The sequence below is a fragment of the Dryas octopetala genome, chromosome 3 (assembly GCF_963921425.1).
Source record: "Dryas octopetala chromosome 3, drDryOcto1.1, whole genome shotgun sequence".
NCBI lineage: Eukaryota > Viridiplantae > Streptophyta > Magnoliopsida > Rosales > Rosaceae > Dryas > Dryas octopetala.
This window is the reverse complement of record NC_141368.1, coordinates 19,393,426-19,418,213: the sequence shown is the minus strand read 5'-3', so window position 1 is coordinate 19,418,213 and position 24,788 is coordinate 19,393,426. Positions and strand designations below refer to the sequence as shown.

At 35.3% G+C, this 24,788-nt stretch overlaps 2 protein-coding genes and 3 pseudogenes across 3 annotated transcripts; 4 read left to right on the top strand and 1 right to left on the bottom strand.

Moving 5' to 3' along the window:
• The first annotated feature begins 2,440 nt into the window (after nucleotides 1-2,440).
• On the top strand, nucleotides 2,441-3,512 carry LOC147291627 (uncharacterized). Its single transcript, XM_086234899.1, has one exon. It carries the CDS (start codon nucleotides 2,441-2,443, stop codon nucleotides 3,377-3,379), a length of 939 nt encoding a protein of 312 aa, XP_086091025.1. The 3' UTR covers nucleotides 3,380-3,512.
• A 233-nt stretch (nucleotides 3,513-3,745) lies between these two features.
• On the top strand, nucleotides 3,746-5,182 carry LOC147291626 (rust resistance kinase Lr10 pseudogene; annotated as a pseudogene).
• A 1,094-nt stretch (nucleotides 5,183-6,276) lies between these two features.
• LOC147291625 (uncharacterized) lies at nucleotides 6,277-7,165 on the bottom strand. Its single transcript, XM_086234733.1, is given in 2 exon segments — nucleotides 6,277-6,927; nucleotides 6,929-7,165. Coding segments are annotated over 2 exon segments (888 nt in total).
• Nucleotides 7,166-17,745: 10,580 nt separating this feature from the next.
• On the top strand, nucleotides 17,746-18,921 carry LOC147291624 (rust resistance kinase Lr10 pseudogene; annotated as a pseudogene).
• A 2,911-nt stretch (nucleotides 18,922-21,832) lies between these two features.
• LOC147291623 (rust resistance kinase Lr10-like) lies at nucleotides 21,833-24,276 on the top strand (annotated as a pseudogene). The gene is made up of 5 exons (XR_015121016.1): nucleotides 21,833-22,189; nucleotides 22,221-22,344; nucleotides 22,440-22,472; nucleotides 22,650-22,667; nucleotides 22,873-24,276. The product of XR_015121016.1 is annotated as a rust resistance kinase Lr10-like (transcript).
• The last annotated feature ends 512 nt before the right edge of the window (nucleotides 24,277-24,788 follow it).

Here is a 24,788-nt window from a genome sequence, read left to right as displayed (position 1 = left end):
TTAAACCAAATCAAAATTTTTATATAAAACAATATAAATGAAAACTGATAAAACTAAATAAAGAAACTCTTAAAAAAAAAAACAAAAAAACCTGTTTGTTTCTGGGCTTGGATTGAGTAGATCTGGCATATTGATGTCGTCGGAAAGTGAAGAAGGAGAGTTGCGACTGTTAAGGTTTCGAATCGCCGCCGAGGGTAGTCGTCGAGATAATTTGAAAGCACCCATCAACTCAGAGCGACGAGGAGGTGAAGATGAGAGTGGTTTGACATGCCGCCGCTGCCGGAATAGTGAAATCACCGACGAAATGGGAATTTCTATGTGACTTTGAATCATTTTGATGGTTGGGTGTTAAGGTCAACGAAGACCAGAGGAGGAAAAATGAGAGGGAGACGAGTGTTTTGGTGGTGGTCTTGTCACCATTGGCCGCCAGACGAAGGTGGAATCGCCAGAGAAGACTCACGAGAGAGGAGAGAGAAATGAGATAGAGAGAGGGAGGGTGCGGCTGTGTTCAAGAGGATAAGATAAAGTGATGCTGTAGCTGGGTTGAAATATTAAAACCCTAGGTTGGAAATTACAATTTTTCCCTTGCAACTTCAACCATCTAAAATATCTTCTTGCAATTGACAATTGTAGGTGAATGGCAGAGGGTGTGGTGGGTATACAAATTTTGTTTGGGGTAGGGGTGGGAAAAAAAAAAATTATCTCACTAATCTCTCAATTTGATTACTATGTTTATAGAGCTACCAAAAAATCAACTATCTTACAAATTAATGGGTCTCAAGGCAACTATTATCTCTACCATAAACATAGTAATCACTAACAATAAGTATTAATGACCACCTCATTTTTCAATAGGCACCCTCTCATTTATGGGTGCAAAAAATAGAGGCCTTTGGCCATATTTGTTGTAGTGTGCGGAAACGTATACTAAGGGGGGTGTATTCAATTAGGATTTTAATGGACTTTTGTAGAGTTTTTAAAAATCATTGACTTTGGTAGAATTGATGGATTTGTAATGACTTTCATAAACTCTACATAGACTTTGACAGAATTCCATTTAGAGTTTCCCCGACTTTTCTCATAGATTTTGAAAGATTTTTATAGACTTCTAATAACTTTGATATAATTTTTTATTATTTATTTTAGGATTTCTCCAATATGTTTTTTATTTTTTTGTCCTCCGTGAGTGAGTGGAATGGGGATGAGCTTCAAGACCGAGATGCATGTGGTATAAATTGTCCTAATATTGCAAACAATATAAAAAGTTGGGACTAAAATTGTAGGGACCAAAATTATTTTGTTCCATAATTTATTATAAGTGTTTTGAATTCTATGTTTTTATGTTGTTAAACTATCAAATATTATGTTTTAACAAGTTGTTAGAATTTGTCTAATTGAATTGACAGGTTAAAAACATTATATGATGTGGTGGTAACATTATTTCTCAAATTATGAATATATAATCTTGTGATTTTGTTGAGTACTTAAAGACTATGAAGTGGTTGGTTTGAATATTTTGTTGTTACATTGCATTGTGGCAATGCTGTTGGTTCTAACCCAGGATGAGGAGTCAATTAATATAAGAGAAAAAAAAATTAATATAAGAGGATATAGTAATTAGAAAAAAATAAATTAAGAGGTGGGTGAAGAAATAAGATTAAGGGGTTAGCATATCTCTTTACAAAAAAAATAAATACCACTTTTTTGATAGCTTTTTAATATTTGAAATTCTTAGAAATCTGCAGAGGGAACGCTGGAGAATTATTGACTTTGATATAACATAATTTACACTACATAGTCCATGAAAGTCTTTTAAAGTTTTTTAAAGTCTATCATTTAATAAAGTCAATGACTTTTTGAATACCATGTCACTTTTATAGACTCTCTAAAAGTCTTAATTGAATACCATAGACTTTTTAAAAGTCTTGATTGAATACCATCAGACTTTTATAAACTCTTTAAAAGTTTTGATTGAATATCACTAGACATTTTAATTCCACCAAAGTCATTTAAAATCCTAGTTGAATACACGCAGTCTACAAATAAATAAATGGAATTCATCACTTTGTTTCCTGACCACAAAACTTGGGACTTGGGAGCTTAATTTCCTTCTGCTTTACCTTCTACAGTAGTAAATGAAGTCAACGATGTTGTTGTTGTTGTTGTTTTTTTTTTTTTTTTTTTTTTTTGGGGCACTTAAGTCAACGTTGTTGTTGTTGTCCGGCCGGGATTTAGAATTGGCCACTTAATTAAATTCCTAGTAGTTTCCTAATGAGACATGAGACATTGCGTTACACGTCTTGGGTATTTAGATTGGCTCCATGTGTCACTCTTCTACAAGTTAATAAGAGACCAATATATTCTTTTTTCCATGTTGACAATTAAGCGAAGTTCCCCATACATGTTGCTTCCTGACCACAAAATATCTCTCTCTCTCACCATGGTTGCAGCTGGAAGAGTTGCTGTTGTTGTAGGACGATTATGCATAGTCGTCCTTGTAGTTGTTGTCTTATGCTGTGGAACTTGCAATGCTAAGGATCATCATCAGTGTGAAGCTTCTTCCTGTGGCAACATCCGTAACATAAGTTACCCTTTCCGACTAAAACATGATCCACTCAACTGCGGTGACCCGAAGTATGAACTGTCTTGTGAGAACAACCGCACAGTACTACACTTGTTTTCTGGAATTTTCTATGTACAGTCAATCAATTATGATAACTGCACAATCCGAGTTGCGGATGCCAATCTTCAAAAGGGTAACTGCTCTTCACTCCCTCGTTATTCGCTGGCAAACTATAACTTCAGTTTTCTACGGGATGATCCATATCGCATTTATCAAAAAAAAAGATTTCATAACAGGACGTATGTTTACTTTGAATATTTGTCAAAGCCTGTAATTTTCATCAGCTGTACTGAAACGCCAGTGAATTCGCCTCTCTATGTGGATACTGCTCCTTGCATTAATGATGCTACGAGTAGTTCAAGTTCTGTTTCATCCCATTCCAGTGGCCATTCTTTCGTTAAGATTGGCGCTTTAAATGTCTCGGAATTGAGGGATTCGTGCCGTATAGAGCTTATGGTTTTGATCACATCGCGCCCCGGTACAAAGAATATGAACCTTTATTCCTACATAGAAATCCATAATGAGCTGCTCTATGGATTTGAACTTTCATGGTTGCAGAGCTATGAGAGAAATCGAAGATGGTATCATTATATAGAATGCTACATCGATGATGAAACCAACAAATCATTTTGTGGTAGCGTTACTCTCTCTCCCTCTTTACATTTATTTGATCGAATTCAGACATGTCAAGATGAGTCGATATTAATTATTATGTCTTTCATCATGCAGAAGAATCTTTTCGATACGGGCCTCTAATATGTGAGGACTCTCTTATCTTATAATTTTCATTTTATTTAGTTACTCGTACGGCTCTCGATTGTGTGAGGATCGTTTTCATTTGTTTTTTCAGTGATCCAATATTCCTGCCCAAAATATCTAAATCAACTTTTTTTTAACTCTCTGTATTTTGTGTTTTTTTTTTTTTATCGTTTCTTGCAGTTTTACTTCTTCAGACAACAGGTGAGTTATTCTTTTTTTCTTCGCCTGCGACCTTGGTTATATAGTTTGATGTGATAGAATAATATGGCTCTTTCCATGAGATAAAAATCACATACATGGTCTAATATAGAAAACACAGTTTCAAATAGCCGCATCAAAAAATAGTAAAATACAGTTGTCATAATTTTTTTTTTTATTTCCTTTACAGTAATGGCGTGGGTTGCAATAAAACCTGTACTCGGGATTCCATGTGTGATTGTGCTTCTAATCTATAAATTGAAGAGGCGACACTTATCAATGTATGGCCTTATTGAAGAATTTTTACAAAGTCACAACAACCTCATGCCAATAAGGTACTCCTACTCACATATCAAGAAAATGACAAAAGGATTCAAGGAAAAATTGGGTGAAGGAGGTTATGGCTCTGTATATAGAGGAAAGCTTCGAAGCGGCCGCTTTGTAGCAATTAAGATGTTGGATAAGTCCAAAGCTAATGGGCAGGATTTTATCAATGAAGTTGCCACGATTGGAAGGATACATCATGTGAACGTGGTGCAACTAATTGGCTATTGTGCTGAGGGATCAAAGCGTGCTCTTGTATACGAGTTTATGTCAAATGGATCTCTTGATAAATACCTATTTTCTAAAGAAGGACCCACCTCCTTAAGTTGCAAGAAATCATTTGAAATTTCCCTAGGAGTGGCATGTGGTATTGACTATCTACATAAAGGATGTGACATGCAAATTTTGCATTTTGATATCAAGCCTCACAACATTCTTCTTGATGAGAATTTTGTTCCAAAAATTTCTGACTTTGGGCTGGCAAGATTATGCCCATTAGATGATAGAAGTTTGATTTTGACTGCAGCAAGGGGAACCATTGGATACATAGCTCCAGAATTGTTTTACAAAAATATTGGAGGTGTGTCATACAAAGCTGACATTTATAGTTACGGGATGTTGTTGATGGAAATTGCAGGCAAAAGGAAGAATTTGAATGCAATCGCTACCCACTCGAGCCAAATTTACTTTCCTTCATGGGTTTATGATCAATTCAGTGAAGGAAATGAAATAGAAATAGAAGATGCCACAGTGGATGAAAATAAAATGACAAAGAAGATGCTTATAGTTGCGTTATGGTGCATACAAATGAAGCCTAGTGACCGTCCTATTTCAATGCACGAAGTGGTAAAGATGCTTGAAGGAGAAATTGAATGCCTTCATATGCCTCCAAAGCCTTTCCTATATCCACATGAGAATGCAGTGGCAGTTGATGAAGACAATTCAAAAACAACATGGTCATCAACACCATCAAATGATGATGTTGAAGAGTCGATTAGTTTAATTGAAAATGCAGATGAAGAGATATGTACCACCAGTTAATCTGTTATGTACAAGGGAGTAAGCTAACATTGCCACTCTGTGCGAGGAATTGTTCTTTCCTATATGGGAAGACAAATATCAATCTTGTAATATTTGAGAGTAACTTTATGTAACTTTATTCTATGATTTCTATAGTACGTTTGAGGAGTGTTTATATAGTGCTATTGTGCAATATGCATTAGTTACAACTTACAAGACGATCCACACATTGGGATTGAAACAATAATATGAATATGGATTTGCTCACCCAAAAAAGAAATGTGGATATGCATGCAGTACGATACTTTTGCCTTATGTTATGCAATGTCTTTTGCCATATTTAGCTTCAGAATGTCATGTGACACCAGACGTGCATAGCTAACGGAGAAATTGATTTTTTTTAATGATTTTAGGATAAAGTGTTTATTGGAGAATTAAATTTGGGAACTAAAGTCTCAAAAATTTTAATCTAAGGACAAACTGTCAATCATGGTATGGTTTAGAGGTTATATTTGTAATTAATCCTAAATATAATTGGTATCTTAGTATCCTAAATATATGTGTCGTTTCAAAAGGAAATATGTGAGCAAACTTGGATGAATTTGGAGAAATTCTAAACTCTCCTTGTCAAGCAATACAATATCCATCACTTGTCTCAATATAGGTCCTTAAGGTATGCACTTCTGTGTCATTATTCGTACTAAGCCCACGAGGAGTCTGCCGAAATTTCCTTTGATGTAAAGAAACTCAATCAGCCATGGAAGAATCAAGAATGTCATGCACACAGAACAATTCCCACTCAATCAGACATCATTGCAGTCATTCCATCCCCATCGAATTTCATTGAATTTACGGAAATCATTAATAACCCATAAAGAGGTCAGAATATAAATTAGAAAGCCCCACAGAACTATTACCTTCCACAAGGGAACTGCCATAAGATTACCTACTTGTACTAAAGTCTACAAAATAATAAATTAAAAAGGAAAACCACTCATAGGGCAATCCACCACTATCCCAAGGTGCCATATTCTTCATACACTGATCAAAGAGTCAAGTGCAGAGACTAACCTCTCTGCCATTGTCAGGAAAAGCTACCTCTGGACTGGATGTTAATTAGCAAATGCAAGGATAGTAACATTTGATCGGAAAAGAAATTCCAAGTCCTCATTTGGGACAAGTGCATAGGCCATTTCATCTCCAATGAATAGGTCACTACTCCAGCTTTTGTACACTTTTATTTAAGTTTCCTTCAACAGCTTCCCATTGATCTTGATCTCAGTAGCTTATTTTGGGACAATAAGCCTCCACCAACTGGAATTTAGCCCTCTTCATCGTAGTCCTCCTCTTCCTCATCTAGCCTTGGCTTCGATAAGCAATCCGGCGGCCTTGCAAACTGGAGCATTATCAGTAATTACTTGAACCACATCTTGTGAACCAATTTCCCGAATGGCATCAATAAGTATGTTAGGAATGTAGAATTTGTCCTTGTACTCACCTTGAGTATTGATTGCTTTCAAGAACATAGGCCCACTTTCACAAGTAGCCATAATATTTATAAGAGGTCTTCTTTGTGAATCTGACCACCCATCACTACATACACTTACACCCTTCTCTTTCCAAGTCATCTTAATTGGCTCTAGTAATTTGCCAATGTTAGACCTCTCCTTTTGGAGAAGTGTAGTTCGCAATTTGTTGTAACCTGGAGGGACATAACCCGGAATTGGGTTAGAAACAGCAGGAGTGTATGAACGCACATAGTGTGGATTCCTTGCAAAGTGAAATGACAAACCACCCGTGTACAACATTCTTGCAATTTCACCATCCAATTCTTCTCTAGCTGCCATTGTGAAGGCTTTCTCAATGGCTCCACTTCCACTCATTCCCTTCCTCTTTTTTGGCTCAACAATATCTTCATAAAGTCCACCATCCATTCTCATAGTACTACTCCCAGAAGAACCCATTGTTGTGGGTAAAGGAACTTGATTAGGTAAAGATTTTTAATTGCTTCCTAGCTTTAGCCTCATCTACCTCTTTTTGCAATCTTGGCAAATGACACTTTGAATTTGGGCACATAGCAATTCCATTTCTTGACTTTCGTAATAAATGACAACTCACTCTAAAGTAGGATCCATTAAAAGTTCCATTACAAAAATTGCACATAAATTGAGTATTTCCTCCAGAACTCCCCACTTTTTTCCCAAGATTCTTGACATACTGCCATAAATGGGGCAATATCATTCACCTCAACAGCAGCAACGTCAGTAGAATTTGCAGTTGAACTATTTGTTGATGAACTCACATTTGGTGTTGAACTCATTTCTTGGACAAATGAGCTACTAATATAACTAACAAATTGTAAGAATAGCATTAATTTTTTTCTAACAGACCCAACCCAATATTATTTACTATTCATATTTCAGAAAAACAGTGACAGACCCAACCCAATACTATTCATTATTCAGATTTCATAATTATTAAAAAAAAAAAAAAACAGTAACAAACTACCCAATACTATTCATGATTAATTGATTACTGCTCAAAACAAATAAACCCAAACCCAATACTATTCATGATTTCACTTTTCTGAATTATAAAATAAAACAAACAAAAGCCTTTGTCAAAAGGTTATACAATATACACTTATACTGCCGAATTGAGACCAGACAAGAATATTCAGAGAAACTAAGAAAGAAAACAAACAGAGCGTCAAAGCCAAAGCTAACCTCGACGGCGATGGCTGCTCTGCTCGACGGCGATGGCTGCTCTGCTCGACCAAGATGGCTGCTCTGCTCGACGGCGATGGTTGCTCGACGACGATGGCTGCTCGAAAACAGGTTTCTCGACTTCCTTTTCTGTTTCGCACACGAATAGTGATGGCTGCGTTGAATAGTTAGGGCTCTAATGATCTGAAATTTGCCAACTTTTTAAAATTGCGATTAGACCCCCCATTTTTAAAAAAAACTTGAAAAAATACCCCATACGTATCTAGACCGTATTGCTGAAGTATCGCAGTCGTATCGAGTAGTCAAAGTCAACAGATACGTTTAGCATGCTTTCGATACGCGTATCCCCGTATCTAGTGCGTATCGGTGCTATCCTCGGCCCCGATACGACATACCTCAACAAATTTGCATATTGGTGCTTCCTAGGCCTCCACCAACTGGAATTTAGCCCTCTTCGTTGTAGTCCTCCTCATCCTCATCTAGCCTTGTGCTCAGATGTGCGAGTTGAAGAGACCATCAGAAAGAGACCATCCAGGGTATTCTTCATGTTTAGTCTCAGAAGTAGGTCCAGCTGATGAGGCTTGAGCTGCTGTTGATGGGGCTTGGGCTGCTGTTGCTGAGGCTTGGGCTGCTGTTGCGGCAGCTTTTGTGTCCTCATTCTCATTTACATCGGCATTCAAGTCAAAATTTCGAACTGCTGCATCAGAGTCATCAGGGGCATTGATGCTTTCCTTCAATAACTCTTTTGACTCGGAAACATCATCCACCACCGCTCCATGGCTTATATTATTTGGTTTAAAAAGACGAGTAATTTTGCCTAAAAAGATGTGTAATTTTGCACGAGATAGTTGATGTTCCAGAAGTTCACATACATTGTGCATGACAACTAACCAATAGGAATTTATAAATATAGAGCAAACCCATATCCTTTTAATTTTTAGTTTTTTCTTTCCTTTAGGACTAAAAGCAAGACCAAAATTAAAGCTGGTATATGATTTTAAACACCCCTTGGTCAATGTACTTACAATGGAATCAGGCATACTACTTTTGCATAAATATTAAAAAATTAGACCAATTAGATTTGACTTTTGATAACTGGGGCCACATGGTATTTGGCAACTGATTCTGGTACAAACCTTTTTTTTTTTTGAACAAAATATACGTAGGTACCTTAAGTTTACCGTATATTTCAACTCAGTATCTCAAGTTTAAAAAATTGCAAGTTGGTATCTCAATTTTCATTTCGTGACAACCACATACCTTCGTTAGCTTTCCCGTCTGAGAGCCCGTTAACCGCCTACGTGGCACGCTGATGTGGCTTTAAAAAATTCCACGTAAATAAAAAAATCAATAAACTTTTAAAAATAAAATAAATAATTATGAAAAACAAAAAAATTAAAAACCCTAATAATTAAATTATAAAAAACAAAAAAACATTTATTTCATTTCTCTCCACCTCTCCGCCGCCGCCGCCCCACCCCCCCCCCCTCGGCGAGACCACCCCATCTTCTTCTTCTTCCCCAACAAATCAACCCAAAACCATAAAAAAAATCAACAACAATCATCAAAATAAATGAACAAAAATCAACCAAAAATCCATTTGCAGTACACCCAAACCCACAACCCCTCCTTCTTTCCCACCCAGCAACCCCTTCTCCTGCCCCAACCAACAGCCACTCCCCAAAACCCGAGCAACCCTCCTCCCTCCCAGCCACACACCCCGCCGCCAAACCACAACCCAAAACCACCACCTGAGACCCACACAAATCAACCCTCCTCCCTCCATTGTGCTTCTGCAACTCAAAACCAAAGACCCACAACGCACCACCCGAGACCCACTCGAGCAACCCTCCTCCCTCCAAGCCACACACCCTGCCGCCGAACCATAACCCAAAACCACCACTCGAGACCCACCCTAATCCACAACCACCACCCACCCTCCTCCTCCCAGCCACACAAATCAACCCACCACTCGAAACCCCTAAACCCCAAAACCCGAGCAACCCAAGACCCACCCCAACCCATAACCACCACCCAAGCAACCCTCCCTCCCAGCCACACAAATCAACCCACCACCTGAAACCCCAAAACCCGAGCAACCCGAGACCCACCACTCACCGGAGAAAGAGAGAGGAAGAAGATGAGGGTGGTCTCGCTGGAGATGGGCGCCGAAGAAAGAGATCGGGAAGAGAGAGAAGTGAGGAGAGAGAAGAGACAGAATCGCGAAGGGAGGGAACCCGAGACCCACCAGTCACAGGAGAAAGTCACCGGAGAAAGAGAGAGGAAGAAGATGGGGGGTGGTCGCCGGAGAAAGAGTGACAGAAGCGGGGGGGACGGCTGAGATATGAGAAATGAAATAAATGAAATAAATGTTTTTTTGTTTTTTATAATTTAATTATTAGGGTTTTTAATTTTTTTGTTTTTCATAATTATTTATTTTATTTTTAAAAGTTTATTGATTTTATTATTATTATTTTTATTTACGTGGCATTTTTTAAAAGCACGTCAGCGTGGCACGTAGGCGGTTAACGGGCTCTCAGACGAAAAGCTAACGGAGGTATGTGGTTGTCACGAAATGAAAGTTGAGGTACCAACTTGCAACTTTTTAAACTTGAGGTACTAAGTTGAAATATAGGATAAACTTGAGGTACCTACGTGTAATTTGCTTTTTTTTTTTTTTTTGACAAAAAAATGCAACTACATAAACACAACACATTCGAGTATGCTAAAAGGGCAACTAGATAATCTTAGTTTTCAGTGAGGTTCTTCAGGAGATAGAAAATAGAGATAATTACGCTCGCGTTCTTTAGAAAAATAGTTTTTAGATTGAGACCAGTGGTGTTTTAAAATTTATAAAAAAATCTTTTTAATTCATAATAAAGTCCTTTAATTTATAAGAAATTTTTTTTGATTCATAATAAAATCATTTTAATTTATAAGAAAATCATTTTAATTCATAATAAAGTTCTCCCCCGATTTGAAGGGTATTTCTCCTCCTAAGGTGTAGAGTGGACTTTGTAAAGGATGCATGTTAGGTTTTAACTCCGGGACTGGAGTTAAAACCTAACATAAAGCCGTCAAAGAAGAAAAATAAAAGGACTTGATTAAAAACCCTAAATCACTACCGATCTTCATCTAAGAAAGACTCATAAAATGAACTGGACTTCAAGTCTCCCTAGAAAATATTAGGTATTCAACCTGCATAAAAAGCTTCTTTAAGGTTAAGCTGGGTGATTCTGGCTTGTGTTTCTCTAAGTATTGAGAATTTTTGTGCTTTTGGCAAAAGGTGAAGGTTTTGTGGCCCATGCTCTGTTGGCTGTGTTTTAGGCGATTTGGTTGGAAAGGAATTTTAGGATCTTCGAAAGAAGAGGTGACAAGGTAGATTTCTTGGCGGATAGAGTGCACTTTTTTATATTTTATTTCTTGAGTTATTTATTTTTTTGAGGTTACTTTGAATTTTTTTTTGGAAGTGTTAGGATTTTTGGTATAAATCCTAGAAACCAAAAAGTTTGTTTTGACTTTATAAGAAATTAGTATTCGTCGCTACAAGTACGTAGTATTTTTCGGGACATTTTTTAGAACCCGAATATATTTTTGATGAATTATTGAAGTTGAAAATTGGGAGATGGACATGTGGATTAATCTTGGCCATTAATTTGGATTTTATGATTTTAATCTCATGGTTGGAAAGTTTCCAGCAAAGGGAAAAAGAGATGGGCACGTGAAGAAGGGAAGCTTGTGGAAGGTTAGTGAGATAGGTGGGAGGCGCGCGGTGGATTAATCAAAGTCAAGTTTGGTTACTCTTTCATTTCAGATTTTTGTAACTCTCTCTCACCTGCGTGCATCCGAAACCTCTCACATTTCTCACTTTCATTTCATTTCATCTCTTCCATTTCTCTCACTTCCGTAACTCTCTTTTCTCTTTCACAAACTCCAACCATCCTTATATTAATCACAAACTCTCTTACTTTTTCATCCACAAAGCCAACCCATCTCTCCACTTTAATTAATCATCTCTCTTTTGTCAAGGAAGTTTCGGCTGAAACTTTGGGTTGTACACTTTGATTAATCTATTTTTTGATTAATCACTTCTTTGGGTAAAGGAGAATTCGGAAATAGATGGGTATTTGATTAATCATTTCTCTCTTGTTAAAGAGAATTCGACTAAAGTTTGAATTAATTTATTCACTTTGATTAATCCTTATCTTTCCTTACCTTAAGAGAATTCGGTAGAGGATGTTTGTTAGGACTTGGATTGATTATTCAATCCTTGGTAAGAAACTACAACTTATTTTAGCTATATTAGTTTCTAATTAAGGTTTTAATATTATTTGGGTTTAGTTTATGATTTCTGATAAGTTCTAATTTTAATTAGTTCTTAATTTATTTCTTAGTAGAGGTTAACTAAGGATTACTCTAGTTTCCCAATAAGTGGATCCGGTGAAGTAAGAGAAGCTATATATTGGACATTTTGTTGTGGGAATCAAATTGAGCGAAGGATTTCATGTAGGGGGAAACTCACACCATGCTAGTGACCCTATTTTACTGCATGTATTATGCTAGTCTATACTAAATGTATGAGAAATTTGCATAGTTTGTGATTGTCATCTATGGTGTGGTTTTTGTTCGATATTGTGATAACTGAATTGCTAGGATGACTTGAGAGTAAGAGGTCACCATAGTGTTGACCTTGGATTTCGATCCCTTAAATCTCTGGAAGGGTTATGCAGTTAGGCTGGTAGCAGTCAATTTATCTTGGCGTCTAGTATAAGGTTGTAGTAACCAGGAATAAATACTCTCATTACCAAATCAGTTTTTACTGATAATCCAAGTAGGGTGGTAGTTGACCAATTATGAGTTCGGTTATCAAGTATTAGGAATGTTCCAAAATGTTTTGAATCATTGTTTGAGCAAGTAAATGATTTCAAACTGATATTGGTTCTCTGGTTATATATGCAATGTGCTATTTTAATGTGTTTTACTGGCTATTTAGTAGTAAATATGTTCGTACTATTTTAAAAGCTAGCCAGGGTCCCATGAGGGGAAGTTATGATCGTATGTAATGCTTACCCCCCTACTGTGCTCTTTGAGTGCAGAGAATGTACTGGTTGAAGACTTGGACTGAGGGTGCGACCTTGCTACTTGTCAACTCTCCGTTTTGTCGAATTTTGATCCTTTCTTTCTGGGCAGGTCGGTTATGATCATTGTGGATCACTTTTTCTATGTAAATTAGCGTGTTGTTATCTTTTGGGTTCGTTTTGTAAATTATCAAACAACTTTCTTCGAGTTGGTTACTTCTGTAAATTATCGAACATCTATGTTTGAATGTTCCTCAATGTTACTTTTGAACTTATCTATAACCTTGGTGGGTTGGTTTAAATGTAAACACTTTATTTACATTTTGTATTTCCACTGACAATTTAACTCTGATCCAACCTGTTTTATTTATAATTAATATAGCTTACCTACTTTGAGAATGTTTGGCAGTATAATACTCGAGGTTTGAGTACTGTAGTTTCCAGTATTCTCAATGTAGGTGCCGCTGTGATAGACCCGGGTTTTGGAGTGTCACAGGCCAACTACCAACCTACCTGGTTTATCAGAAAAAACTAAACTGGTAGCAAAAGTATCCATTTCTGGTTATAACAACTTTAGATCGGAAGCCAAAACTGACATCTACCAGCCTAATTGTAAAACCACCTCCGGAGGTTTAGGGGATCGAAATCCAAGGTCATGAATAATGTGACCCCTTACTCTTAGATCATCTAACAAATCATTTATCACAATAACGGATAAAAGCCTTGCAATAGATGGTAACCAAAAACAATTAATGCAACTTTTACATGCATCAATATTTACTTAGCATAATAAATGCAATAAAAGGGTCTCTGGCAGAGTGTGAGCTTCCCCCCACCTAGAGTCCAAAGCGCGGCTTGATTCCCACATGTATAAATCTAACTTAACTAATTAATCATGCATTAAAACCTTAAAGAGAAAGTAGAGATTAAATACTTAGTTGTAGATCTCCTTAGCTTAATCTCCACAAATAAAATTGTTAAAACAAAAATTAAAACATAATAAGTAATTAACCTTAAATTAAAATAACTTAACCAAACTCAAGAGTCTTATCTAAAGACCTTACCTAGGGGAGCAAAAAACTTGGCAGAGTTTCCCCACAAATTGCCAAAATCATTAGATGGTGATGTTCCTAGGTGCAAAATCCTTTAGGCACTCAAGAAAACAACCAAATAAATATTTTAAACTTAATTAAGAGACTCTCAACAAGTGACTTGTCTCAAGAAAGCTATGGAAATCTTAAGGTGTGAAGAGAAAAAAGGACAAAGGGTCTCTATTTGTAGGCACAAGGGGTTGGGAAGTTTCTCTAAACCTTCAATGTGAGACAAAATACACTAAAAAGCACTAACAAAAGGGTTAAATCCAAACCGGGTCATGCGGTACCTGTGGGTCGACGCACGGGACATAATGTGAGAGGAAACGGAGTGGGGCGGATGGGTTGGGTCGCGCGCGGGTCCAGTCGCGTCCAGATCCTTAGTGGGATCCTCGCATCAAAACGATGTCGTTTTGGGGCCGTTTTAGGGCGTCAGCGCTACGTAGGCACATCATCAGCGTCTCTCGCGAATAGCATCTTGCCACGTCAGCGTGTCAGTCCGTGTCAGCGCCTCGTCAGCAATTCGAATTTTTCTAAATTCTCCCACTTCAAAAATTCACAAAAAATACAACCGAGCTTCGAAAATTCCTACTGACTCGTAAGACTGAGTACTAATTATCTATGACCTGAAAACATTATTTTTATCTCTAGAATTTTTATGAAAAATCCAAGTTCTCCAAATAATATTCCAAAAAATCAAATATTGGCCTAAAATAATTATCCAACTTCAAAAATTCGTAACTCCTTCATCCGAAACTCCAATTTCAACGAACCACACATCGTTAAACTCAGAAAAATGATCTCTACACTACTAAGGTCTAACCTTAGTCATTTGGTCTTTAGAAAAATTTGTCAATTCTAAGAATAAAACTTAACAAACTGAAAAATAAAATACGCAAAACTTTCGGGGTCTTACAATTGAGGAGAGAGAAAAGAGATTTTTTTTTTTGGCGGCTAGGGTTGTGTTCACGCTAGGCTCAAATGAATTGTATGAAACTGGCTTGTTTATATTCCATGCATAATGAATATAATTTTGGAGTGATAATGATTATCTAAGAATGAGCCCCCAAGATCAAAATTCTAGCTCCAAATTTTAGGTACCAAATTTCAATGTGTTTTCATTTTGACTACTAAAAATTTTATATGATTTCACTCTAGATACTAAATTTTAGTTTAGCTACCAACTTAAAAAAATGTGCTTCTACCAAGAACTCGGCATTGTTCACCGACCACTTGAGAGAACTTGTTTTTTTTTTTACACACTCAACTGTGACTGTACAACAGTCTCAACTTTTTTATTGATTTATTCTTTTTTTAGTGTATGCTAGGCTTAAACATTAATGTTTAATCTCTAGGCTGTAGGACTTCGTCACCCAAGCCTAAATCAATAGCATTAATCCCTTATAAACACTGAATTTTTATGAATTTCATATAGTTATAAACATTGAATTTTTATGAATTTCATACTGTTTGACAGTCACAGCTATATAGCAAACCAAAAAAAAAAAAAAAAACAACGAAAAACCACTGAGATCTCGACACTTTGGCCGATCGATTGGTGTCCAAAATTTTACATTTTGGACAGGTTTATGACCTAATCCAAATGTGTTGCACTAAGTTAGCACCTAAACTAAAAAAATTAGTGTCTTATTGTTTGGCTGAAAACTATTGGTATTTGGTATTAAATCCAAATTTTCTATAATTTTAATTTCACAAATTAACACCTCATGAGGATTTCCGTATTTTCACATACACCCCTTGAGGTTTCAAAAATTACAGCGAGACCCCCTGAGGTTTTAAATCGTTTTCACATAAACCTTAGGGGGTGTTAGTGTAAATGAACCCTAAGGTCAAATTTGATAGAATTTTAACAGATCGAAGGGGTTATGTAAAAACGATTAAAAGCTCAAGGGGTCTCGCTGTAATTTTTGAAACCTCATGGGGTGTATGTGAAAACATGGAAATCCTCAGGGGGTTTAGGTCATGGGTTTTGAATGGACCCGAGAGCTAAATTCTAAATAATTTTACTGCGTACGTAGCAGTCCATTACAAACCTAGTACAATTCTAAATTTGCATAGTAGTGTGTTTATTAATGCATCCTAATTTATCTTTTTCCATTTTAGTTAATGATGACTAACATAAAATTACAAAAAGGTTGATCGAGTAATTTGTAAATGGCTTAATTATCGATTTACCACCCAAAATTGTAACTCATTCCCACTTTGCCACCTGAAAGATTTTTTGTCCTAGATTACCACCTGTAACTTACATCCGTGTCCCATTTTAACTTGTTCCGTCAATAATTCCGTTAAAAATGATGACCTGCAGTTAATGCTGACGTGGAGCGCTGGATGTGCACCAGGTGTCACATCTTTGCTTTTATTTTTCAGATTTTTTTATTTTTATATTTTTATAAACTTTTAAAATTAATTAAAAATAGCTCCGAACTCAGAATAATACACAGAAAATTCCTACGGACTCGTCTTGACTAGCACTAATTTACTATAAGGTGAAATTACCAATTTGCCCTCTAAAAATTTCCAAAAAAATTAGAAAGTCCAAATTTATTTCTAAAAAATTAAAATAAATTTCCCTCTATTAAATAAATTCTAGAATTTTCGTAAACTCTTAGCCAAATTCTCAAAAATATTTTGGAAATTACCAAAAGCCTGTTTTAGAGAATTATTTCGAGACTTTACAGAAATTCTAGAATTTTTCTAGAATTTATTTTATAGGGAAATTTATTTTCCTCTAAGACTGAAAGGTCTTTTGGGTAGCAAGTGTTCACGAGAAAGGTATTGTTAGTTTTTAGAAGACTAACGGTGCAGACCTCATATTTTTTGGAGTTCGGAAGATTATCTTATGAATTTCCAAGGAATCTAGAGTATTTTAATTTTCTAGAAATAAATTTGGACTTTCCAAATTTTCTGGAAAATTTTAGAGGGAAAATTGGCATTTTGACCCCATAGTAAATTAGTACTAGTCAAGACAAGTCAGTAGGAATTTTCCGTGTATTTTTCTAAGTTCGGAGCTATTTTTAATTAATTTTCAAAGTTTATAAAAATAGAAAAATAAAAAAAATCAGAAAATACAAGAAAATATGTGACACGTGGCGCACATCCAGCGTGCCACATCATCATTAACGGCCATGTCATCATTTTTAACGGAATTGTTGACAGAACAAGGTAAAATAGGACACGCATGTACGTAAGTTACAGGTGGTAATTTAGGACAAAAAAAGTTTCAGGTGGCAAAGTGGGAATGAGTTACAGTTTTGGGTGGTAAATCGATAATTAAACCTTTGTAAATATGAAAATATTTAGTGGTTTATTTATAACTAGCCCTTATTTTGATCTTATTCTTGGGAATCATCTTGAATTTTGTTTTCTCTTGATCTAGATATATGCTAGTCTTATCTGAATACGATATATGGTCTTAATTTCCACAAACACTTTTTCTTCACTTTTTCAAGTAACCGATAAAATTAAATTGGGCCCAACTCTAATGACTCTTTTTTCCAAATGAAATGGTCCCGGCCAGTTGCAGTAATCTACAAGTTAAGAGAAATAAATTCTCTTTTCCGCATTGATAATTAAATGAAGTTGACAATGTTGCTTAGTTCCTGACCACAAAATTTCTCCATATCCTTAGGTGGAACAAAATTTCTCTATTCTCTTTTGTGGAACGCCCTCTCTCTCTCTCTCTCACCATGTTTGCAGGGAGAGTACCCTTTCCGGCACCAATAGGCATAGTCCTTGTAGTTGTTGGCTTATACGTGAGCGAATAATATGGCTTTTTCCAATATATAAAAATCATACAGGGGCCAAACAATTCATATCTCTTGTGGTAAACAATTAATCTTTATAGTTTCAAGTAGGAACAGCCTAAATTAAAGTCATGATTTCCTATTTGATCCATTGCAGTAATGGCGTGGATTGCAGCAAAACATATACTGGGAATTCCATGTGTCATTGTACTTTTAATCTATAAATTGAAAAGGCGACACTTGTCAATGTATGGCCCGATAGAAGAATTCTTACAAAGTCACAACAATCTCATGCCAATAAGGTACTCTTACTCAAATGTCAAGACGATGACAAAAGGATTTAAAGATAAATTAGGAGAAGGAGGTTATGGCACTGTATATAGAGGAAAGCTTCGTAGCGGCCACCTTGTAGCAATTAAGATGTTGGGTAACTCCAAAGCTAATGGACAAGATTTTATCAATGAAGTTGCCACCATTGGGAGGATCATCATGTAAATGTGGTGAAACTAATAGGTTACTGTTCTGAGGGATCAAAGCGTGCTCTTGTATACAAGTTCATGCCAAATGGGTCTCTTGATAAATACATATTTCCTAAAGAAGAGTCTATCGCCCTAAGTTGTGAAAAATCATTTGAAATTTCACTTGGAGTGGCTCATGGTATTGACTATCTACATAAAGGATGTGACATGCAAATTTTGCATTTTGATATTAAGCCTCACAACATTCTTCTTGATGAGAATTTTGTTCCAAAAATTTCTAACTTTGGACTAGCAAGATTATGCCCATTAGATGATAGCAGTTTGACTTTGACTGCAGCAAGAGGAACCATGGGATACATAGCTCCAGAATTGTTTTACAAAACTATTGGAGCTGTGTCATTCAGAGCCGACATCTATAGTTTTGGAATGTTGTTGATGGAAATTGCAGGCAAAAGAAAGAATTTGAATGCAGTTGCAGCCCATTCAAGCCAAATTTACTTTCCTTCATGGGTTTATGACCAATTCAGTGAAGGAAATGAAATAGAAATGGAAGATGCCACAGAGGATGAAAAGAAAATGACAAAGAAGATGCTTATAGTTGCGTTATGGTGCATACAAATGAAGCCTAGTGACCGTCCTATTTCGATGCACAAAGTGGTAAAGATGCTTGAAGGAGAAATTAATTGACTGCCTTCATATGCCTCCAAAGTCTTTCCTATATTCAGAAGACAATGCAGTGGTAGTTGATGAAGACAATTCAAAAACAACATGGTCATCAACACCATCAAATGATGATGTTGAAGAGTCGATTAGTTTAATTGAAAAAGAAGATGAAGAGATATGTACCACCAGTTAGTCTATTATGTACAAGGGAAGGCTAACATTGCCACTATGTGCGAGGAATTGTTCTTTCCTATTTGGTAAGACAAATATCATTCTTGTAATATTTAAGAGTAACTTTATTCCATAATTTCTATAGTACGTTTGAGAAGTGTTTATATAGTGCTATTGTGCAATATGTATTAGTTACAAAACAATCCGCACGTTGGGATTGAAACAATAATATTGAGGGCTTTTGGAGATTATCTTGGTGGAAATTCATCAAGAACTATTTTCAACTAGAGAGACAACTATATTTTTTTATTATGATTATTCTGACCATAAATTTTAAAAAACTATTTTTGACAAATTTTGTCAAGGGAAGATACTTAGTTATTAAGGTCCATTGATTTTAACTACTAAATTTCAATAACTTTTTAGTTTAGGTACCAAAATTAAATAGCATTTTAGATTAGGTACTAGTTGAAAAGTCAAACAAATTAATAAAGTAAAAGGTGTTAGAATTTACAAATATTACATCAAATGCCACTACAATAAAAAAAATAAAAATAATATTACATCACAAATATTACATTAATTTATACTATATTGTTTAAAAAAAAAAATCAATACAGTCACAATTTAGTTGTGACTGTCTTGGTAAATTGAAAGAGACAACTCACACCACTATACTATATATTATTTTGAGTAAAAGTATTGTTTTGACCTCTATTTATACTATATTGTAGTATAAGTTCTCTAAAAAAAATTCAATTAAGTCACAACTTAATTGTGACTGTCTCACAACTTAGATGTGACTGTCGTTTAATCACAACTAAATTTGAAGTTGTGAGTGTCGTACAGTCACAACTAAATGTGAAGTTGAGACTACATTAGCAAATTTTTAAGATAATACGAAAGCCTCAAGGGCAATTTTGTCAAAACCTTATAAATTTTAACTAACACTCATCATATGTGGGCTAAAGGATAAAAATGTCAAATGGAAAAGGCTCAAATAGAAGGACCAACATATTTGTGAACTAATTTAAAAAGTTACATTTAAATTTGGTAGTTCAATTGAAATATTATATGGTTTTCATGCTATACAAAAAAATTATTGGAATTTGGTATTTAATCCTAATTTTCTATAGTTATTAATCATCAAATTATTTGTTTTTCATTTAAATTAAAAAGAAAAAGAAAAAAATCTGTTCATGGACTTCCTTCATTATCTAAACAGGAAACTTTTCAGGATTTGAACTTGTAACCATTCCTTCACTAGTTAGTTACCTGGAATGGTCCACTTTGGATGGCTCCAAAAATGCACTTGTTGTAAGACCAACATTAAAAGCTATCCAAATGTCCAAAAATATCTCCTCTGTTCATCCTGGTTATGTGTAGCAACTTGTCTCTCCATATGTTCATACCATTACTAAATTAGGGCCCTAGTGTTAATGACTTTTCTTTTCCAAATGGTAGGACCCAGTTCCTTCAGCACCACATATTTTTTCTATATCCTTGTGTGGAACTAGGGGTGTGTTTCGGCCGGATCGGATCGGAAATAGGGTGTTCCAATTCCAATCCAAAAAATTTTGGAATGGAATTTATGTTCCAATTTTCATTCCAAAAAATCGGAATTTCAACATCTCATTCCGATTCGGAATTTTCGGATTTCTCGGAATTTTCGGAATTTTTCGGAATATAACATTTTCGGAACTTTCGGATAAACATTTGAAATTTTCGAATAAAAAATTGGAATTTTCACATTTTCATAATATTTTTTAGAACATGTTCGGATTTTTTTTTTAGAATAATGATGAAATTAACAAACAAAAAAAATTAAAAGACAATAGATTATGATGCATTTCAATATATATTTATATTAAAATGTAATTAAAATATATGTCCAATTTAAAAAGAAAATTCAAAATATTAATTTAAATAACATTTAGAACCATACCATCCCATACCATTACCATAAAAAAAAATCTAGAAAAGAAGGGGAAAAAAAAAAAGATGCAATCTAGCAAGGTTTTCATTGCTAGATTATGTATGTTATAAGAGAAATAAATTATGTATGATATATATTGTGTATGTTTAATAGTATATATTATATATTATAACATACATAATATATAAGAGAAATAAATGTCACTATGAATGTATAATAGGCTTAATAACACATATCTTAGAGGTGGGGGATTAATCTTTAGAGCTCATCCAACATTGTTAGAATAAATGTCACTAGTAGATACATGTTACTCACACACACACATATATATATATATCATGTTACTCATATATATATGTGTATATAAATACATGTTACTCAAATAATATATATATATCATGTTTGAAATTTTGAATATAATAAGCTTAAATATTTAGTAATTAGTCATTACAATTGGTGGGATATTCCAGTTGGAACAACTGTAGAATTGCCTCATATCTTCAATTCCCCTCCCTAATAAAAAAAATAGTAATTACATGTACGGAAAAATGTGGGTGTTTGTGTTACCAACTTACCATTTATGTTATTATGATACACATATATTTATAATGTACATATGTTTATATTAATATATAGTATTAGTCATCTTTTTAAAAATATATGTTATATGTATCATACTAAATAAATGATAAAATATATAATATGGAATAAATTGGCATAATTTCGGAAATATCGGATCGGAATGCCTTCGGAACATTTCGGAATTTTTTGGATCGGAATTCGGATCGGAATCGGAATTTACATAAACATTCCAATTCCAATCCAATTTTTTTCGGAATTTTCGGATTTCGGCATTTTCGGATTCGGCATTTTCGGATTCAGAATAAAAATGGAAATTTTCGGATAGGAATCGGTCGGATTCGGATTTTCCAATCCAAATCACACCCCTATGTGGAACTGAGGAAGCTGCACTTGTGTTGAACACCCTCTCTCTCTCTCTCTCTCTCTCTCTCTCTCTCTCTCTCTCACCATGGTTGCAGCTGGAAGAGTTCCTGTTGTTGTAGGACGATTATGCATAGTTGTCCTTGTAGTTGTTGTCTTATGCTGTGGAACTTGCAATGCTAAGGATCATCATCATTGTGAAGCTTCTTCCTGTGGCAACATCCGTAACATAAGTTACCCTTTCCGACTAAAACAGGATCCAGTCAACTGCGGTGACCCGAAATATGAACTGTCTTGTGAGAACAACCGCACACTACTACACTTGTATTCTGGAATTTTCTATGTACAGTCAATCAATTATGATAACTGCACAATCCGAGTTGCGGATGCCAATCTTCAAAAGGGTAACTGTTCTTCAATCCGAGTTATGGAAGATGGTGCTCTATGGGTTTGAACTTTCATGGTTGCATTGGTCAAAAAACAAAGGACTTTCATGGTTGCAGAGCTACGAGAGTTATGGAAGATGGTGCTACATCGATGATGAAACCAACAAATCAATTTGTGGTGGTAGCGTTACTCTCTCTCCCTCTTTACATTTATTTGATCGAATTCAGACATGTCAAGATGAGTTGATATTAATTATTATGTCTTTCATCATGCAGAAGAAGATTCTCGTCATTTCTGGTATCTAATACGTGAGGACTCCCTTATCTTATAATTTCCATTTTATTTAGTTACTCGTACGGCTCTCGATTGTGTGAGGATCGTTTTCATTTGTTTTTTCAGTGATCCAATATTCCTGCCCAAAATATCTAAATCAACTTTTTTTAACTCTTTGTATTTTGTGTTTTTTTTTTTTTCGTTTCTTGCAGTTTACCTTCACACAACAGGTGAGTTTTTCTTTTTTTCGTATTCTTTTTTTCTTCGCCTGCGACCTTGGTTATATAGTTTGATGTGATAGAATAATATGGCTCTTTCCATGAGATAAAAATCACATACATGGTCTAATATAGAAAACACAGTTTCAAATAGCCGCATCAAAAAATAGTAAAATACAGTTGTCATAATTTTTTATTTTTTTTATTTCCTTTACAGTAATGGTGTGGGTTGCAATAAAACCTGTACTCGGGATTCCATGTGTGATTGTGCTTCTAATCAATAAATTGAAGAGGCGACACTTATCAATGTATGGCCTTATTGAAGAATTTTTACAAAGTCACAACAACCTCATGCCAATAAGGTACTCGTACTCACATATCAAGAAAATGACAAAAGGATTCAAAGAAAAATTGGGTGAAGGAGGTTATGGCTCTGTATATAGAGGAAAGCTTCGAAGCGGCCGCTTTGTAGCAATTAAGATGCTGGATAAGTCCAAAGCTAATGGGCAGGATTTTATCAATGAAGTTGCCACGATTGGAAGAATACATCATGTGAACGTGGTGCAACTAATTGGCTATTGTGCTGAGGGATCAAAGCGTGCTCTTGTATACGAGTTTATGTCAAATGGATCTCTTGATAAATACCTATTTCCTAAAGAAGGACCCACCTCCTTAAGTTGCAAGAAATCATTTGAAATTTCCCTAGGAGTGGCATGTGGTATTGACTATCTACATAAAGGATGTGACATGCAAATTTTGCATTTTGATATCAAGCCTCACAACATTCTTCTTGATGAGAATTTTGTTCCAAAAATTTCTGACTTTGGACTAGCAAGATTATGCCCATTAGATGATAGCAGTTTGACTTTGACTGCAGCAAGAGGAACCATGGGATACATAGCTCCAGAATTGTTTTACAAAAATATTGGAGGTGTGTCATTCAGAGCCGACATCTATAGTTTTGGAATGTTGTTGATGGAAATTGCAGGCAAAAGAAAGAATTTGAATGCAGTTGCAGCCCATTCAAGCCAAATTTACTTTCCTTCATGGGTTTATGACCAATTCAGTGAAGGAAATGAAATAGAAATGGAAGATGCCACAGAGGATGAAAAGAAAATGACAAAGAAGATGCTTATAGTTGCATTATGGTGCATACAAATGAAGCCTAGTGACCGTCCTATTTCGATGCACTAAGTGGTAAAGATGCTTGAAGGAGAAATTGAATGCCTTCATATGCCTCCAAAGCCTTTCCTATATCCACAAGAGAACGCAGTGGCAGTCGATGAAGACAATTCAAAAAGAACAAGGTCATCAACACCATCAAATGATGATGTTGAAGAGTCGATTAGTTTAATTGAAAATGCAGATGAAGAGATATGTACCACCAGTTAGTTTATTATGTACAAGGGAATAGGCTAACATTGCCACTCTGTGCGAGGAATTGTTCTTTCCTATTTGGTATAGGACAAATATTAGTCTTGTAATATTTGAGAGTAACTTTATTCTATGATTTCTATAATACGTTTGAGAAGTATTTATATAGTGCTATTGTGCAATATGTATTAGTTACAAGACATCCGCACATTCAGATTCAACAATAATATTGAGGGCTTTTGGAGATTATCTTGGTGGAAATTCATCAAGAACTATTTTCAACTAGAAAGACAACTATATTTTTTTATTATGATTATTCTGACCATAAATTTTAAAAAACTATTTTTGACAAATTTTGTCAAGCGAAGATACTTAGTTATTAATCATTTAAATTATTATTCATTTAAATTAAAAAGATAAAGAAAGATTGCTGTTCGTGGACTTCTTTCTTTATCTAAACATGAAACTTTTCAGGATTTGAACTTGTAACCATTCTTTCACTAGTTACCTGGAATGGTCTACTTTGGCTGGCTCCAAAAATGCACTTGAAATTGTTGTAAGACCAACATTAAAAGCTATCCAAATGTCCAAAATTATCTCCTCTGTTCATCCTGGTTATGTGTAGCAACTTGTCTCTCCATATGTTCATACCATTACTGGTTATTTTAATTACTATTGCCTTGCTGCTTCAGTTTCCTTCCATATATAGATTGTAAATTTGAAGCATTGCATGGAAAATACTTCTTGGAAAATGTATCA

Excerpts from the sequence above, each read along its gene's own strand:
- LOC147291627 (XM_086234899.1), top strand. The coding sequence starts at position 2,441 with ATGGTTGCAGCTGGAAGAGTTGCTGTTGTTGTAGGACGATTATGCATA.